This window comes from Dendrobates tinctorius, unplaced genomic scaffold (assembly GCF_039654945.1).
Source record: "Dendrobates tinctorius isolate UK_male_01 unplaced genomic scaffold, ASM3965494v1 ptg000041l, whole genome shotgun sequence".
Lineage (NCBI taxonomy): Eukaryota > Metazoa > Chordata > Amphibia > Anura > Dendrobatidae > Dendrobates > Dendrobates tinctorius.
Genome location: NW_027361709.1, coordinates 6,178,405 through 6,197,500, shown reverse-complemented (window position 1 = coordinate 6,197,500; position 19,096 = coordinate 6,178,405). Strand labels below are relative to the sequence as shown.

General features: G+C 43.9%; 1 protein-coding gene across 4 annotated transcripts in view; it reads left to right on the top strand.

Moving 5' to 3' along the window:
- The window catches only part of GATA2 (GATA binding protein 2), a 28,971-nt gene extending 11,643 nt beyond the window's left edge, over positions 1–17,328 (top strand). For 2 of the 4 annotated variants that reach the window (XM_073575056.1, XM_073575055.1), the window contains exons 2-6: positions 5,031–5,344; positions 6,941–7,495; positions 9,987–10,165; positions 14,944–15,069; positions 15,943–17,328. In XM_073575056.1, the coding sequence (XP_073431157.1) occupies positions 5,119–5,344; positions 6,941–7,495; positions 9,987–10,165; positions 14,944–15,069; positions 15,943–16,242 (1,386 nt within the window). In that variant the 5' untranslated portion in view covers positions 5,031–5,118 and the 3' untranslated portion in view covers positions 16,243–17,328. Of the gene's footprint in view, positions 1–4,061; positions 4,194–5,030; positions 5,345–6,940; positions 7,496–9,986; positions 10,166–14,943; positions 15,070–15,942 lie in introns of those variants that run through there. The other 2 variants (XM_073575057.1, XM_073575054.1) reach the window with 2 other exon arrangements.
- Positions 17,329–19,096: the final 1,768 nt, after the last annotated feature.

The window sequence follows — 19,096 nt, the reverse complement described above, 5'->3', positions numbered from 1 at the left end:
CCCGGTTCTCCTCCTTCTGCTCCTCTTCTGCCGCTGCATTTCCTCCTGACTCTATGGGGAGTTAACCTCTGCAGCGCCGGACGGTCCTCCCAGAAGGATCTGACTGATGGTCATAATGAGGAGATCACACAGTTATGACTCTGCCCTGGATACTTTGTATCATGTTCCTACAATGTGCAGAGGGAAAGATTTACAATGGGGAGAGCAGATCACAGCAGTGCAACATCCTGGGGTCAGAGAGGGGCTGAGACAGCTTGGCCTCCACTCTGCGCTACAGCTTGGCCTCCAATCTGCGCTACAGCTTGGCCTCCACTCTGCGCTACAGCTTGGCCTACACTCTGCGCTACAGCTTGGCCTCCTCTCTGCGCTGCAGCTTGGCCTCCACTCTGCGCTACAGCTTGGCCTCCACTCTGCGCTACAGCTTGGCCTCCTCTCTGCGCTGCAGCTTGGCCTCCACTCTGCGCTACAGCTTGGCCTCCAATCTGCGCTACAGCTGGGCCTCCACTCTGCGCTACAGCTTGGCCTACACTCTGCGCTACAGCTTGGCCTCCAATCTGCGCTACAGCTGGGCCTCCACTCTGCGCTACAGCTTGGCCTCCACTCTGCGCTACAGCTTGGCCTACACTCTGCGCTACAGCTTGGCCTCCAATCTGCGCTACAGCTTGGCCTCCACTCTGCGCTACAGCTTGGCCTCCACTCTGCGCTACAGCTTGGCCTCCTCTCTGCGCTACAGCTTGGCCTCCACTCTGCGCTACAGCTTGGCCTCCTCTCTGCGCTGCAGCTTGGCCTCCACTCTGCGCTACAGCTTGGCCTCCACTCTGCGCTACAGCTTGGCCTCCTCTCTGCGCTGCAGCTTGGCCTCCACTCTGCGCTACAGCTTGGCCTCCACTCTGCGCTACAGCTTGGCCTCCACTCTGCGCTACAGCTTGGCCTCCACTCTGCGCTACAGCTTGGCCTCCTCTCTGCGCTACAGCTGGGCCTCCACTCTGCGCTACAGCTTGGCCTCCTCTCTGCGCTGCAGCTTGGCCTCCACTCTGCGCTACAGCTTGGCCTCCACTCTGCGCTACAGCTTGGCCTCCACTCTGCGCTACAGCTTGGCCTCCACTCTGCGCTACAGCTTGGCCTCCACTCTGCGCTACAGCTTGGCCTCCTCTCTGCGCTACAGCTGGGCCTCCACTCTGCGCTACAGCTTGGCCTCCACTCTGCGCTACAGCTTGGCCTCCACTCTGCGCTACAGCTTGGCCTCCTCTCTGCGCTACAGCTGGGCCTCCACTCTGCGCTACAGCTTGGCCTCCACTCTGCGCTACAGCTTGGCCTCCACTCTGCGCTACAGCTTGGCCTCCACTCTCCGCAACAGCTTGGCCTCCTCTCTGCGCTACAGCTTGGCCTCCACTCTGCGCTACAGCTTGGCCTCCACTCTGCGCTACAGCTTAGCCTCCACTCTCCGCTACAGCTTGGCCTCCACTCTGCGCTACAGCTTGGCCTCCTCTCTGCGCTACAGCTTTCCTCCACTCTGCGCTACAGCTTGGCCTCCACTCTGCGCTACAGCTTGGCCTCCTCTCTGCGCTACAGCTTGGCCTCCACTCTGCGCTACAGCTTGGCCTCCTCTCTGCGCTACAGCTTGGCCTCCACTCTGCGCTACAGCTTGGCCTCCACTCTGCGCTACAGCTTGGCCTCCACTCTGCGCTACAGCTTGGCCTCCTCTCTGCGCTACAGCTTGGCCTCCACTCTGCGCTACTACCAACAACTATAATGCTCATCATCATCACTAATATTCATTTCCCACTTTTAGCCTCTGGCTGATTAGAATTTGATTAAAATGTGGAAAAAACCCTTCATTTCCTTGCACTTTTGGCCGCAGCTGTGACGTCGGGGATCCGGCGTCTGGATGGCTGCAGCAGGAGCAGGGACCCAGCATCAAAGCCCAAAGCCCAAAGCCCAAAGCCAGCCCCCTATTACCTAATTACTAACTATCAGCCCTTTAAATCCCCCCCCCAACACACAAAGAAAACAAAGGGTCCAATCCTGGCTCAGTGACTCTCAGTGACTCAGTGAGTAAGTGCCCCTGTCTCCATATCCCCCCAGCCCGTACAACGCCCTGCAGAGAGCATCACCCCAAAATGCAAAACACTATTAGCATTAACCCGTTCACGACCTGTTTGGCAGGAAAAGAAACAACAAAAACAACAGCAAAAAAACTGACTAGTCCGGTTTACTGTGTGATTGAACTTGTTTTGCTTTAATTAGTTGTTGTGTTTGTGGTGGGAGGAATGAAGGAGAAAAAGAGGAGGAATAAAGGAGAAAACGAGGAGGAATAAAGGAGAAAACGAGGAGGAATAAAGGAGTCGTAGAGGATACAGAGCCTCCATCTGCGCCGCTGTGTGCGGGGTTTGTGCCGCCTCTGATCGGATGATTGTGTTGGTTATTTTACTACCTGTCACTGTCACTGGCAGCCCCATCACCTGCACCCCCCCATGTACCCACTGAGCCCCCAATATCAGGCGTGGGGCCGGCAGACCCCAATCTACAGACTCTGTACCTGATATATCTCTGGGTCTGGGGGCAGCGGCGAAAACAAGGAGATGATGTTGGAGAAATGTGACTGCATGGAAAGAATTACTATTATCTATCTATCTCTCTATCTATCAATCTATCTATCATCTATCTATCTATCTGTCTATCTATTATCTATCTATCTGTCTATCTATTATCTATCTATCTATCTCTCTATCTGTCTATCTATTATCTCTCTATCTGTCTATCTATTATCTATCTATTATCTATCTCTCTATCTATCAATCTATCTATCATCTATCTATCTATCTGTCTATCTCTCTATCTGTCTATCTATTATCTATCTATCTGTCTATCTATTATCTATCTATCTGTCTATCTATTATCTATCTATCTATCTCTCTATCTGTCTATCTATTATCTATCTATCTGTCTATCTATTATCTATCTATCTGTCTATCTATTATCTATCTATCTATCTATCTATTATCTATCTATCTATCTATCTCTCTATCTGTCTATCTATTATCTATCTATCTGTCTATCTATTATCTATCTATCTATCTATCTCTCTATCTGTCTATCTATTATCTATCTATCTGTCTATCTATTATCTATCTATCTGTCTATCTATTATCTATCTATCTATCTCTCTATCTGTCTATCTATTATCTATCTATCTGTCTATCTATTATCTATCTATCTGTCTATCTATTATCTATCTATCTATCTATCTATCTATCTATTATCTATCTATCTGTCTATCTCTCTATCTGTCTATCTATTATCTATCTATCTGTCTATCTATTATCTATCTATCGTATTATCTCTCCATCACTCCATTTCAACTTAATTAGACTATCCAGTTATTAACATTTAATTATCTATATCTATTCTATTAGTTTTATTTATATAGAAAAGTATCATGTGACCTTATATCTGGAGAGGTGACATCGCCATCAGGCGCCATTGGGAGTTAATTAAAAAAATAATATTAAGACTTAACAAATAAATGTTATAATTGGAAATGTAAAGGGTTTTCTTTGCTAACTTTTGTTTGGTTCAATAGCTAAGTGTGTACAGCATGTGTATGTGTGTAGATAGATAATAGATAATAGATAATAGATAGATAATAGATAGATAATAGATAATAGATAGATAGATAGATAGATAGATAATAGATAGATAGATAGATAATAGATAGATGTATCAATCATCTTCTTATATTCAGTTTTTATCTATCTATCTATCTATCTATCTATCTATCTATCTATCTATCTATCTATCTATCTATTATCTATCCATCCATGTATGATAGCCTTGATGATGAGTGATGGGCGGAGGTGCAGCCATTGTCCAGTATGTAGATGGTGCAGCCCACCCCTCCCATTAGGTCACTAATGACCCCCCCCCCCCCCCTCGGGGTCTTTAGATGTTTGGAGTGAATTAGGGAATGTGGCTTTTCAGGGGAGTGACCAATGGGAGCGGCGGGCTGAGCGGCTGCGCGCTGTGATTGGCTGGTCGCGGGTTATTAGCGGTGCGAGCCTGGGAGCCGCGGTATAGTGAGGGGAGTCCAGCTGGCGCCAGGGCTGAGAGCGGAGGCTGCGGGATGGTACAGGGGAGGCCGGGAGCGGAGCGGCTGCCCTCACAATAGCGCCGGGCGCTGCTCACTTTCTGCTGTAAGTCACTTTTCTGGAACTTTTCCTCTTCCCCTGCTGGGCTGATAACCGAGACCGCTGCAGACACTCAGAGAGGGAACAGAGAGCGCTGCAGACAATCAGAGAGCAAACAGAGAGCGCTGCAGACACTCAGAGAGGGAACAGAGAGCGCTGCAGACACTCAGAGAGGGAACAGAGAGCGCTGCAGACACTCAGAGAGGGAACAGAGAGCGCTGCAGACACTCAGAGAGGGAACAGAGAGCGCTGCAGACAATCAGAGAGCAAACAGAGAGCGCTGCAGACACTCAGAGAGGGAACAGAGAGCGCTGCAGACACTCAGAGAGGGAACAGAGAGCGCTGCAGACACTCAGAGAGGGAACAGAGAGCGCTGCAGACACTCAGAGAGGGAACAGAGAGCGCTGCAGACACTCAGAGAGGGAACAGAGAGCGCTGCAGACACTCAGAGAGGGAACAGAGAGCGCTGCAGACACTCAGAGAGGGAACAGAGAGCGCTGCAGACGCTCCTTAATACAATGTATGCACCGTGACATTCCAGGCTTCCAGTCCTCGCAGAATACAATGTATCCCTCTCCTGTGCTCTTGTGTCACTACTTCTAGTGCTGTCCTCCCTCTCTGGCCATGTCTGCCCTCTCTGCTTTGCTGCTTTCCTTCCTCTGCTGTTGGTGCTGTCCTCCCTCTCTGGCCATGTCTGCCCTCTCTGCTCTGCTGCTTTCCCTCCTCTGCTGTTGGTGCTGTCCTCCCTCTCTGGCTCTGGGGCTTTCCTGCCGCCGCCTGGGGTTGGGCGCTCGGTGACATTGGGGGAGAGGCTGACTTTCACGTCTTCTGCACTCTCCACAGGTGACCCCGCTTCTTCTTCTTGTAAGAAACACGCGTGGATTCCCCCTTCAGTCCCCAGTGTGCAGGGACCGGGGCCACATTGGGAGCAATGATGGAAGTGGCCCCCGACCAGCCCCGCTGGATGGCCCACCATGCCGTGCTGAACGGGCAGCACCCCGAGAGCCACCACCCGGGCCTGGCACACAACTACATGGAGCCCACCCAGCTGCTGCCCCCCGATGAGGTCGATGTCTTCTTCAACCATCTGGATTCCCAGGGAAATCCCTACTACGCCAACTCTGCCCGGGCGCGGGTGTCCTACAGCCAGGCGCACGGTACGTGAGAGCCGCACGGTGTGAATGGGCTCCTGCGATGGGGACCCTGAGCGCGATCTGTCACACGTCCCTCTCCACTGGCTGCCATCTTCTGTAACCCCTTATTTGCCACTGACCACACAGGAGCTCACTTTAGTTTATTGGACAAACTTGCTAATATTATTTATATTCCCAGAATTTATATTTTGGTATTTTAGTTTTTTTTTATTTCAGTATTTTATTATACGGTTTTATTATTTTTTGGTATTTAGTTCTTTTTATTATGCATGTATATTATTTATTAAATTATCAATTTGCATAAATAACACAAGGCTAATCCCCCCCCCCAAATAACAAGCGCGGGGCTATGTGAGATTAGGGGGTCTTATCTATGGATGTGACCCTCATCCCGGGAAGAGTCAGAGATTCCTGCTCTATGCACAACTTCTTATAATAATTACATTGATGGTCCCAACAATTTCTGCAGAATTTTGCATTTTTTTTTATAGTTTTAGCTCTTGCTTTATGTACTATTTGTTTGGTTGCTGCGGTGCGTTATTTGCATGATATGCAGGTGTGAACTGTGCGGACATTCTCAGACTTATTAATCTTGTAGATTGAAGATGAGTCTGTGCCATAGGTAGAAGAGGGATGAAAGTGTGTACGTGATGCTGGAGACGGTCTGGGTGGCATATTGGGGGGGGATGTCGGTGTGGTATATTGGGGGTCTGGATGGTATGTTGGGGGGTCTGGATGGTATATTGGGGGGTCTGGCTGCTATATTGGGGGGTCTGGGTGGTATGTTGGGGGTCTGGGTGGTATATTGGGGGGTCTGGGTGGTATATTGGGGGGTCTGGCTGCTATATTGGGGGGTCTGGCTGCTATATTGGGGGGTCTGGCTGCTATATTGGGGGGTCTGGCTGGTATGTTGGGGGGTCTGGCTGCTATATTGGGGGGTTTGGGTGGTATGTTGGGGATCTGGCTGCTATGTTGGGGGTCTGGCTGCTATATTGGGGGGTCTGGGTGGTATGTTGGGGGATCTGGATGGTATGTTGGGGGTCTGGGTGGCATGTTGGGGGTCTGGGTGGTATGTTGGGGGTCTGGGTGGCATGTTGGGGGTCTGGCTGCTATATTGGGGGATCTGGGTGGTATGTTGGGGGTCTGGGTGGTATGTTGGGGGTCTGGATGGCATGTTGGGGGTCTGGGTGGTATGTTGGGGGTCTGGGTGGCATGTTGGGGGTCTGGGTGGCATGTTGGGGGTCTGGGTGGTATGTTGGGGGATCTGGGTGGCATGTTGGGGGTCTGGATGGCATGTTGGGGGTCTGGATGGCATGTTGGGGGTCTGGATGGCATGTTGGGGGCATGTTGGGGGTCTGGATGGCATGTTGGGGGTCTGGATGGCATGTTGGGGGTCTGGATGGCATGTTGGGGGTCTGGGTGGCATGTTGGGGGTCTGGATGGTATGTTGGGGGTCTGGGTGGTATGTTGGGGGTCTGGGTGGTATGTTGGGGGTCTGGATGGCATGTTGGGGGTCTGGGTGGTATGTTGGGGGCTGCAGATGGGGATGTTTCGCAGTCGGGAATCACTGTGGTAATTGCCGGTGTCTTCTGCCCGCAGCTCGCCTCACCGGCAGTCAGATGTGCCGGCCTCACATCCTGCACAGCCCGGCTCTGCCCTGGCTGGACGGCGGCAAGTCTCCCCTGGCAGCGGCTCATCACCACAACCCCTGGACTGTGAATCCCTTTGCGAAGACCCCGCTGCACCCTGCGGCCCCGGGGGGCTCCCTGTACCCCGGCGGGGGCTCCTCGGGGACCTCATCGGCCGCTCACTCCAGCCCGCACCTGTTCGGTTTCCCCCCGACCCCTCCCAAGGATGTGTCCCCGGACCCGGGCAGTGCGGCCTCCCCGGCCTCCAGGGTGGAGGACAAGGACAGCATCAAGTACCAGATGTCCCTGTCTGAGGGGATGAAGATGGAGGGAGGAAGCCCCCTGAGGAGCAGCCTGGGGAGCATGGGGGCTCAGCCCTCCACCCACCACCCCATCCCCACCTACCCCTCCTATGTGCCGGCGGCTCACGACTACAGCAGCAGCCTCTTCCATCCTGGCAGCTTATTGGGAGGCCCGGCCTCCAGCTTCACCCCCAAACAGCGGAGCAAGAGCCGATCGTGTTCAGGTGAGACCCCAAAACTGCCGATTACTGTATCAGCTAATGAATGACCAATAACCCCCAGAGATGAGATCACCTATAGTAGATCCCATGTACAAAATAACCCCCAGAGATGAGATCACCTATAGTAGATCCCATGTACAAAATAATCCCCAGAGATGAGATCACCTATAGATCCTGTGTACAAAATAACCCCCAGAGATGAGATCACCTATAGATCCTATGTACAAAATAATCCCCAGAGAGATCACCTATAGATCCTGTGTACAAAATAACCCCCAGAGATGAGATCACCTATAGATCCTGTGTACAAAATAATCCCCAGAGAGATCACCTATAGATCCTGTGTACAAAATAACCCCCAGAGATGAGATCACCTATAGATCCTATATACAAAATAATCCCCCCAAGATGAGATCACCCATAGATCCTAGATACAAAATAACCCCCAGAGATGAGATCACCCATAGATCCTAGATACAAAATAATCCCCAGTGATGAGATCACCCATAGATCCTATATACAAATAACCCCCAGAGAGGAGATCAACTATAGATCCTATATACAAATAACCCCCAGAGATGAGATCACCTATAGATCCTGTATACAAAATAATCCCCAGAGATGAGATCACCCATAGATCCTAGATACAAAATAACCCCCAGAGATGAGATCACCTATAGTAGATCCCATGTACAAAATAATCCCCAGAGATGAGATCACCCATAGATCCTATATACAAATAACCCCCAGAGAGGAGATCAACTATAGATCCTATATACAAAACAGGAACGATTTCCTCCAGACATTAAAAAAGGAAACGCAAAGAATAAAAATGTTTCAGAGGCGAAAAAAAAATCACTTTTCAAAAAGTCCGATAATTCCCTTCCATAGGGCACAGCTGTTACCCATGTAAATGGGGAAATGTGCAGAAAATGTATAAATTGTGATGTGTAAAGTATATTCCTACTGGGACTCTGCGCAGGAGCCGATCAGTAAAACCTGGCAGGGATAATAGGTGGGCGGCAGAGCCTTCAGGGGGCAGCTCGGGGGGCGACCCTGGCTCCGCACTGGGCTCATGGGGGAAAGTGACTTTACTATGACCCTCTGTAGGTGACGAATATCCCGGGCGGCCCAATGTCGGCACAAAAGGCAGGAGTCACCAATACAGAAGAATCCTTCAAATCTAGAATTAACAGCAAACAGAAATAAAAGCAAAATGGATAATTCTACTATAGATTGTGCTGTGTAATATTCCACACATAGAATAGAAAACAGGAGACCTGTTATAGACGTAAAAAGCCATTATTTAACCATTGTAGTAAATCCCCGACAATTATGGCAAATGCAGGAAAAGATGTTGTTGAATTAATCCATAAAGTCTGCAGAGATTTCTAGGATGGGACATAAGTAGCTGCTGACGATCATCAACCGCTCGTTAATGACCGGAGCAATCTTCATCAGAACGAATAGAGCTGTGTGCAGATGCAGCGACTGTTGTGTTCTATTATTATTGTTCTACTATATGAATAGGTCATTTCTGAAGCTTCAGCTACAACATTATTTTATCTTCCCCTCTGACAGCACTTGTTTTTGTTTAGCTGTCACACACTGTTAGTAGCTGCACTAAATTAGCATCCAAATGTTAAAAAAAAGGTCAGAAAAATATAGAATTTGGAAATATAAAACCTAAGGGACGAATCCTGCTTCCTGCTCACTGGAGACGCTTTTCCCTAGCATTTGTTTTAAGGCAACATCTCTATTCCTTACTTAATGGACTTTTTCTATATATTTTATTTTTTTACCTGTAAAAAATGTTGATTTCTCTATTATGGTCTTTACATGCAAAAAAAAAGAATTTATTTGATTATTTTATGGACTTCTACTTTTTTTTATATAATTTTTTTTGGCATAAAATTGATGAAATAGTATAATTAAATCTCATTACCTTGCAATGCATCTTTTGTTATTAATTCTACAGATTATATAATGATAGAATTATTGTATCTTATGTTTATTAATTATGGGCTTATCGAATGTTATGTTTATTAATGATAGAATGATCGTATAGGTTAATGATAGAATGATTGTATGTTTATTAATGATAGAATTATCATATGTTTATTAATGATAGAATGATCGTATAGGTTAATGAGAGAATTATCGTATGTTTATTAATGATAGAATTATCGTTGTTTACAAATAAGAAGCCATAAGATAAATATTGTTACTTCCGACTACGTCTATTAGCAGTAGTCGGGGTTTCTACTTGGAGACCCGATACATATTTGCAGGAATAAGTGATAGATTTTTCCTTGCTGCATTGGATATATTTGTTTCTGCATTTCTGGGGGTGTAATCAGGTGTTTCTGCATTTCTGGGGGTGTAATAATAATGAATCATTGCTGTGCAATCTTTACTGTTGTTGCTGTTTGTTTTTTTTTTCTGATTTGTGTCTGGAGATCAGTGCAAAAATATTGTGAATTTGTTTTTAAAGAAAGAAATCCGGTTTCTTCGTGTTTCCATTTAGAAGGGAGAGAGTGTGTGAACTGTGGAGCCACGGCCACGCCGCTGTGGAGGAGGGACGGCACCGGCCACTATCTGTGCAACGCCTGCGGCCTCTACCACAAAATGAATGGTCAGAATAGACCGCTCATTAAACCCAAGAGGAGACTGGTAGGTGACTGAGCGCTGGGCAGGGAGGAGGGGAGGGTGAGCTGTGCCAGCGAAAGTCAGAACTACAACTCTCATCACCATAGGAAGCTAGGAGGTCTTGTGTGAGGTCCCAGGTTACAGCTCACACTAACGTATTATATTATATATTTAATATCCTGCTATATTGCTATGTTAGATGTATGGATACTAATTTATATTTACACATGCATTTATTGGCTTGTGATTTTTTTATATTTTTTTTTTACAATGTTTAGGTCGAATTTTTTTGGCTTAATTCACACTTATGTAAAAATACTTATTTAGCGTCAGTGCGTCCTCTGCGTGCGCTTTTTAACATCAGTGTTTTTTCACCGATGGATAAAAATAAATTAAAGCAAAATTATAGAAATAAAAATCGCTTTATCATTGTATTGTTAACGTTGCTACTTATGACTGTTGGGCTTGAAACTGTTAAAACTGTAAAGCGCTGCGGAATATGTTGGCGCTATATAAATAAAGATTATTATTATTATTATTATTATTATTATTTGAAAATGAACTGACGGATCAGTTTTCCGTAGACTTCAATGTTAAACTGATTTCAGCTGGATCCGTTTTTCTTTTCTGTTGTTGCTTTGATGTTCACATGTCGAGTATTGATGTTAGAACGGATCCAGCAGTAATCCGTTAACAAAGTTTTGCAGACGCAACTTTTTTTTTTGTCCAGCTAAAAACTATTTCAACTGGATGTTTTGTTTTTTTTTTTATATTTTTGTAACAGTGAGGTCTATGGAAAACAGATTAATTAAATCATCCTTCTGTTTTTCTTCCTATATGAAAAGGATCCACTTTTAATGGCTTCCTGTTGGTGGGAAAAAAAATGAATAATTAGCATCTAGTGCTCCACGTGTGAACTTCAGAGTAATCCTCTATTGAAACTGATCCAGTAAACAAAAAAACGGATCCTTCTCAAATGGGAGAAACTGATGGCTAACTGATCCGTTTTCCATAGACTTAAATGTTTCAACTGGATCGTTTTTTTTATTTTTTTTTTTATTTTTTGGAGTGGACACAACTTTCTTGCCAATGGATTCCTTCTGGATCCCTTGTGTGGACATCGTCTTCATTATAAAGCTTCTCCAATACTCTGGGGGTGTATATATGATGTGTGTATGATCAAGCCTGACCTCAGAGAAGGCACCGCTGCCGCCAGTCCTGACCGCTGCAGTCAGTCGCAATCATGGAATATTGATCCTGTTACACTAGTGTCATTGACTGGAGCTAAAGTTCCAGGATGAGGTCACAGCTAGTTTGGGACTTGGTTGGTGCAGAACTTTCTTGGCAGGAAAAAGCTGCATAAAATAGGTGTTTTTCCATGCTTTTTTTGGTGCAGATTTTTCCGTTTCTTTAGTCTACGTTCCCACCAGCTTTTTTTGATGATGCGGATTTTCTGCACCATTTCTGATGCCATTAAATAAATGATGACACTTACATTTTTTTAAAAATGCGCAAAACTCATTAAACACTGCTTAAAATAGGCGCATACTTGATCTTTTTTTTTTTTTGTATGAGTTTTTGGTGCAGAAATTCTCAGTGACTGTGCAATATGTTCAGTATTAGATGCAGAAGCGTCTTTAACTCTTTGCATGAAAAACGTTGCATAAAATAGATTTATTGTGTGTTTTCGGTGCAGATTTGCTGAAAATTGACATCCTGCTGATTTTTAAATCTGCAAGTCAAAAATAAGCAATGTGTGCACGAGACTTCAAGATTCTCATTCACTTTGCTGACATCAGAAAACCTATTATTATTATACATTTATATAGCGCCATTTATTCCATGGCGCTTTACATGTGAAAAGGGGACATAGACAAAGTATAATAAACATGTGTAAGACAACAAGTACAGGAGGAGAGGACTCTCTAGGTTTTGTGACAAATCTGCAAGGTGTGCACAGGCCCTTGCTGTTCCCCAGGAGCCTGGGAACAATGCAGTGACTGCTCCCTTTGCTCTGCCCAACCAGTCCCCTTATCAGCCCCATAAATCAGGGGAACACCCTGGCTGTATGTCTGTGCTGGGCATGGAGGCGCTGCTCTGGTGCAGTCTGGAGCACGGTGACTTTCTTCCCCCTCTTTCTCTCCTACATTTTCTTTCTTTTTTTCCATGGAGTCACCTCTCCACTTTGTGTTTGGGAACTTTGCCTTTGTTGTACAGGGCCCTATGTGAGCTCATGCTGGAAGCTTCCTATCCGGATATCTGCATTGTGCTGATAAGGAAACCTCCACTCTCTGTTTCCGGACATAAAATAAAAAGTTTAGAGTTTTTTTTTACCCTCTAGGCGAGGCCGGCCGGGCTGTTTTGAAATGTCCAATACTTTACAAATAATGCCTCTGAGGTTAATAATAATAAATGTTATGTGTTTTCTTGGAAAGACTTAAGGGGGAACGAGCAAAAAAAAAAAAAAAAAATTAAAAAAAATTCCCAAAATATTAACTCCTGAAGTGCCAGTGAATACTTCACTCTGACCTCTAAGTCATCCTGTTACTCCGAGAAGGGGGAATTCCTTTGAGTCACCTCAAACATTAGCTCTTCTCTGCCTAATTGACTTTCAAGCTTAGAATAATCAAATCCCCGGTGGCAGCAATGTTAAGAAGCTTGAAAAAACAAATTATTCGGGGGGGGGGGGGGGGGAGGGAATTAATAAAATGCAGTGAATTAAAAACGCATCAGATGATTGAACCTGATATTGTTTAGTTTTTATTTATTTTTATTGTATTTTTGACATTTTGATAATAAACGCACTTGGAGAAATATACTGTATTTGCGTGTATATATTCTATATATTCTCAATATTGCAGGTACATGTTATATCCATGTTTTCCCAGGATAGGACATGTTCCCATTGGCTACACTCATGAGTATTTGCGTTTTTTGATGTTGCAGATTTTCTGCGGCTCGTATGTAGAATAGGTTACTTGCATTTTTTTCCGTAAATACGCAGCTTAAAAAACTGCACCAAAACCTCATCATGGGAATGTAGCCTTACGGGCTACGCGGCTGTTCACGTGTCTGTTTTTCTCTATTTAGACCTCATTTATTTGTCTAACTTTTCACATATGCAAAAACACATTGAGTTTCATCAGTGGATGACCAGTGTCAGTTATAACCATCAGTGATTTTCTCGTATGGAAACGTTTTTAATTTTTCAATCTATTGCAATGCTAGTTACGCACAGTACGCGGGCTGCACACTGACGCCGCCCCATTTCTGACCGCAATTTTCATGGATCCATAGACTTCTGCTGGTATTGCTGTACTGAACAAAAATGGACTTGTTGCTTTGATGTTTTTCTAGACAGATGATCTGCAAAAAGACATTAATATCACCATAGGCTTTATTTTTAAAGCACCATCGATTCCATGTATCTGGACATTGGAAAAAAATATATTCGGGAACAAACTAATAACAGAAGGGTACAGAGGGGAGAGGGCTCTGCCCTTGTGGGCTTAGTCTACATTATAATGAAAGCCAGTAGGTCAAGGGGTTGTGCTGGCTCCGAGGTGGTGAGGTGGCAGCTCTGGTGGTGGTGAGGTGGTAGCTCTGGTGGTGGCTCTAGGGGAGCCAAGGTGGCAGCTCTGGTGGTGGCTCCGAGGATGGCGAGATGGAAGCTCTGGGGGTGACAGCTCTGGTAGTGGCTCCAGTGGTGGGGAGGTGGCTGCTCTAGTGGTGACACCAGGATGGCAAGTTGGAAGCTCTGGGGGTGGCAGCTCTGGTTTTGTCTCCAGTGGTGGTGAGGTGGCAGCTCTGGTGGTGACTCCAAGGGTGCCGAGGTGGCAGCTCTGGTGGTTGAGGTGGCAGCTGTGGTGGTGGCTCCAGGGGTACCGAGGTGGCAGTTCTGGTAGTGGCTCTGGGGCTGGCGAGATGGAAGCTCTGAGGGTGGCAGCATTGATGGTGGTCCTGGGGTTGTATAGATAGATGCTCTGAGGGTGGCAGCATTGGTGGTGGCTCCAGGGGTGCTGAGTTGGTAGTTCTGGTGGTGGCGCCGGGGGTGTAGAGATAGAAGCTCTGGGGATGGCAGCTCTGGTGGTGGTGAGGCGGCTGCAGTGTCAGTGTAGTCTGTAAGCTTTCTTGAAGATGTTTTCAGGTTCCATCTAAAAGTTCCATATGTGTCAGATAATTGGACGTGTTGGGGCACAGAATTCGAGGATGGGGAACACTTGGGAGAAGTCTTGGAGGTGATTGAGTGAAGAAAGGATGAATGTGGAGGAGAGGAGGTCTTGGCAGGATTGGAGGTTGTATGGGGGAAAATATCGGCAGGTTAGTTCAGAGATATATGGAGGAGACAGATTTTGGATGACTTTGTAGGTCAGTGTTAGTAGTCTGAAGTGGATACACTGGGGAATTGGTGGCCAGTGAAGGGATTTGGGGAAGGAATAGCAAGGAGAGTTGGCTCGATCGGGATTTATTGAGAACGTATGTGTTTTACCAGTGACCATCTCGGCTAGAACAAGTGATTAGCGACATCTGAGGCCTAACTGTTTCATGGGGAGGAATTACTTTTCATACTGATGGTAAAAACTGACACACGGACCAAACACTGAAAATCTGATCAACCACAATGATGGAATGGTTCAAGGGGGGAAAAAAAGGACGTCTGATGTCTCAAGTGTTGTCAAGTTTAGTAACTTTTCTGATTTTTTTCATACGTTGTTGCTTTATCGGCCTGTAGACGGTGTAACATGCTGAAGGTTGCCTGCTTCTGGTGGCGCATACTGACCGGTATTGATCTCTCCCTTAAGTCAGCAGCTCGGAGAGCGGGGACCTGTTGTGCAAACTGTCAAACGACGACCACGACCTTATGGCGACGCAATGCAAATGGAGACCCGGTGTGTAACGCCTGCGGACTGTACTACAAATTACACAATGTAAGTGGCCCCCGGTGATGAGGCTTTCGCTATGGCAGAGCTTGGCTTCCTTGGAATTCAATGAGATTGGTTTCTGTTAGGTTCTCCCCGGGGTAATGCATCATTCATCCCGCAGCATAGCAATGCCACATCCAATGTGACCTAACAATGCAACAGCTTGGCTACCGCAGCCCCGCAAAACCAAAAGGGAGACGGCGAGACAATGGCCGCACAATCATCCCCTTCTCTTTCAATTTGTTGAATTAATCTGGATGATGTTGGTTTAACCATTCGTCTACTGAATGACGTCTACTCGTCCCAAACCCCCTCAGATCAGTAACAAGGGGGCAAAAATTGCAATAAAGATTCCAAAAATGATACATTTTGTTAGATGTTTTCTTAAACTGTAACTTTTGTGCAATAGAACCCGTCACTTTATACATAGTACTTCGGCGCTATATAAACAATGGGCGCCGGGTCAGAAACGCGTCGGGAGGTTTTTTTTTTTGCAATCATCTGGTTTTTATATTGAATATGAAAGAAAGCTTGAACATTTTCCTACAATTTGATGTTCCGATTCGTCCAAATTTTTTTTACCAAAGTCGTCAGTAACTAAATTGGGCACCGGCGACATTACGGACTTGTATCTCCAGCCATGATGCGCCGGTGCCATTGAGAAAGGGCTACCTTTTTTTTTTTTCTTTACTTTGGCCAGACTTAGCAAAATTAATTTTTTAAAAAATAAAAACCATCTGTGTCCCTCTTGATAGAAGAGATGGCTTAATTCTCAAGGAAATCGCATTAACCTGGCACATCTCTTCCGTCGGAGCGCAGAAGGTATTGTACATGGTTTAGATTAGACCCGAATCTGATGTTTCTTGTATTTTATTACAGGTGAATCGGCCCCTGACCATGAAAAAGGAAGGAATTCAGACCAGGAATAGGAAAATGTCCAACAAGTCCAAGAAAAACAAGAAAGGCTCAGACTGTTTTGAGGAACTTTCCAAGTGTATGCAAGAGAAGACCTCCCCTTTCAGCGCCGCGGCCCTGGCCGGCCACATGGCTCCGATGGGGCACTTGCCTCCGTTCAGCCACTCCGGCCACATATTGCAGACACCGACACCCATCCACCCTTCCTCCAGTTTGTCCTTTGGGCACCCACACCCATCCAGCATGGTAACGGCAATGGGATAAATATAATTCCTACAGAGACTGTAAAGCGCACGTGGGCATCGCCTTGGGTTGGCGCCCGGAGACCTCCGAGAAGACAATGTGGAGTTGGCCTGCACCTCGTCTAGGCGTTCACATTGGACTTGAACAGGACTCCATGGTGGGACCAGATAAGCACTTTCCTCCTCCCTCCCTCCGGACTGGAAATAGGAATAATCTGTTTTTTTTTTCCACTCGCCGACCAACCCGCAGTGAAGGTAATAAGATGGACATCGTGAGATCTTATCTCGTTACTTTTCTCCTTGTTTCTAAATTACTGTGAATATTGTAAATACATTAAACGTCTCTTGTGGGTGGAAAAGAAAAAAAGAAACCCGGTGGTAGTTGATGCTGGATTTATACAACAGACTTGTTAATTGGACACCTTTTTTATATAGAGAGAACAAAAATTAAAAAAAAAAAAAAATTAAAAAATTAAAGGCTTAATTTAAAAAAAACACCAAATATTTATTTTTTGCTCCTGGAATTTTTTTTTTTCTTCTCAATCCCGTCTTTGCCCCCTGGTCTTTTGGGAATCATCTGTTCTTTTTGTTTTTTTTTGTGAGCTTTTTATTTGACCATGTTGGACATCTTTGACCTGGACTTAACCCTTCTGGTGCTGGAGGGTTGACGGTGAAGAGGTTTTCTTTCTATTTTTGGGGACTAAACAACCGTGAAGGCAAACAAAACATTGAAAAATAGTTTTATGTGGTTCTCTGTAAGTGATTTCACCTGGTCCTAGATTTCTTGAGTTTTTGTTGTGTGTTTTTTTTTTTTTTGTTTTTTTTTTACTTTTTATTTCTTTTTATTTTTAAGGCTCATTGGCTTCGCTCCCCGACATTCCTCGTTTGCACGTGCCAGATTTTCTTCCAAATTCAGATATGTTTTCAATGTAACAGAGAAATATTTAGATCTGTATTTTATCATTTCCGAATGGCTTTTTTCTTTGGCCCATAATTGTTCCATTATTTTAGGGCGATGATGAGACGTCACCTCTCGATTTTTATACATAAAGCCAATTTACGACACGTAAACAAAAAAATGCAAAAAAAAAAAAATGATTTTGTGTGTCCTCCTGTTTCTATCTTTTAGCAAAAAGTTTGATCCTCTTGTTTTAATATAATATTGAGAAAATGTAACATATGCTTGCCCCATCTAAAAAAGAAAAATAATATCTAAATGTTATCGATTTAATATCACATTATTATGTATATATATTAATCTGAGGGCATAGCTGGGTGGAGGATAAATTACAGAAAACAGAATCCATCGATGTAAAAGGAAATGTATCGAAATTAATTCTCAAGTTTTAAAGATTTACACAACGTACAACTTTTTTTTTTTTTTTTTTTTTTTTTTTTTTTGGGGGGGTGGAAGGGATTAATTTAGGGCCAACTTATAGGAGTGCGGGCATAGAGGCACATATTAAAAAGACGGTTGATGGAAAAAAAAAATTGATAAAAATGTAGGATTGCACCCGAAGGTCCTTTTTTAAAATTTCTTTAAACTCTTTAGATGCCAGGAAACATTTCCCGGTTGCACGAGGGTTAATGCTCATGGTACAAGCTGTACATTATTTTGTACCTTTTTTTTTTTTTTTTTTTGGTGGTTGGGGGAGGGAAATTCTATCACTGATACAAGAAATGTAAAAGTGCAATATCTTGCCAGCCTGCAGTTCATTCTGGGGGCCCAGAATAAATTATTTTGTATCGGTAGCCGCATAAAAATGATACAGTATTTTTATTTTTTATTTTTTTTTTTATTTTTTTTTTTACCTTTTGTTTAGTGACCTTAAGTTATTGTTGATTCTGTAAACCATGTTTATAATATTGTCTGTAAAAAAAAGTGTATGCTATCCTCCTATTCAATGAAGGTGAATATTATGAATAATAATAATAATAATAATAAAAAAAACTTTTTGTGGAATTTTGTTTTTTTCTTTTTATTTACACAATTATTGAGATCTAAAACGATTCCTTACAGTCTGGTAAAATCTGAATATTAGAAGTTAAAAAAATTATATATTTATTTAATATATCTGGAATATATATATATATAAAAAAGTATATTTATATATATTATTTTTATTTATTTAATATATGTGGATTATATAATCCAGAGTGATTTATTGCTAAATCTAATAGAAATATTTTTGCTACTTTTTTTAATTTGGAATTTTTTTTTATTAAGTATTCGAAATGAATAACTTTTGACTTTTTCTATAAATGCAAAACCTGTAAGAACTTGAAAGACTTCCTTCACACTTTTTTTTTGAATGATTAAAGTATTTTTTAACATTTTTTCATCATTTTGAAGTCTTAGGCTGAGTTTTTTTTTTTTTACAAAAAGAAAAACTTATTTTAATTAATGCAGAAAATCATCAAAAACTCACTGAAAGCTTTGTGTGAACGCAGCCTTATAGAGACACTTTGGCTACACTCACATGATCCTTTTTTGATGAGGATTTTCTGCACCCATTAAGTAATATGGGTTACTAGTATTTTTTTTTCCCCAAAAATAATGTAAAAAAAAAAAACTCTTCAAAAGGTAAAAAAAAAAAAAAAAAGCCTAAACGCAAAACCCAGAGAATTTGCAGATTATTAAATAATAAAAAAAAAGCCAAACCTCTAAACACAATGATCTGGACAAAAAAAGTCCTGAAGCGCGTGAAAACGCTGAATGGAATCCAGACTAACCTTTTTAATCAGGCAAATGTTTAGTTCAGATATAGATGTGTCAGACAAAATAATGAGCGGAACGATCAGAGGAAAAGTATAATAGAAACCCGTCCCCCGCTCCTGGTTTTGGCTTCCAAATACTGATAAACCTTCTAAGATAA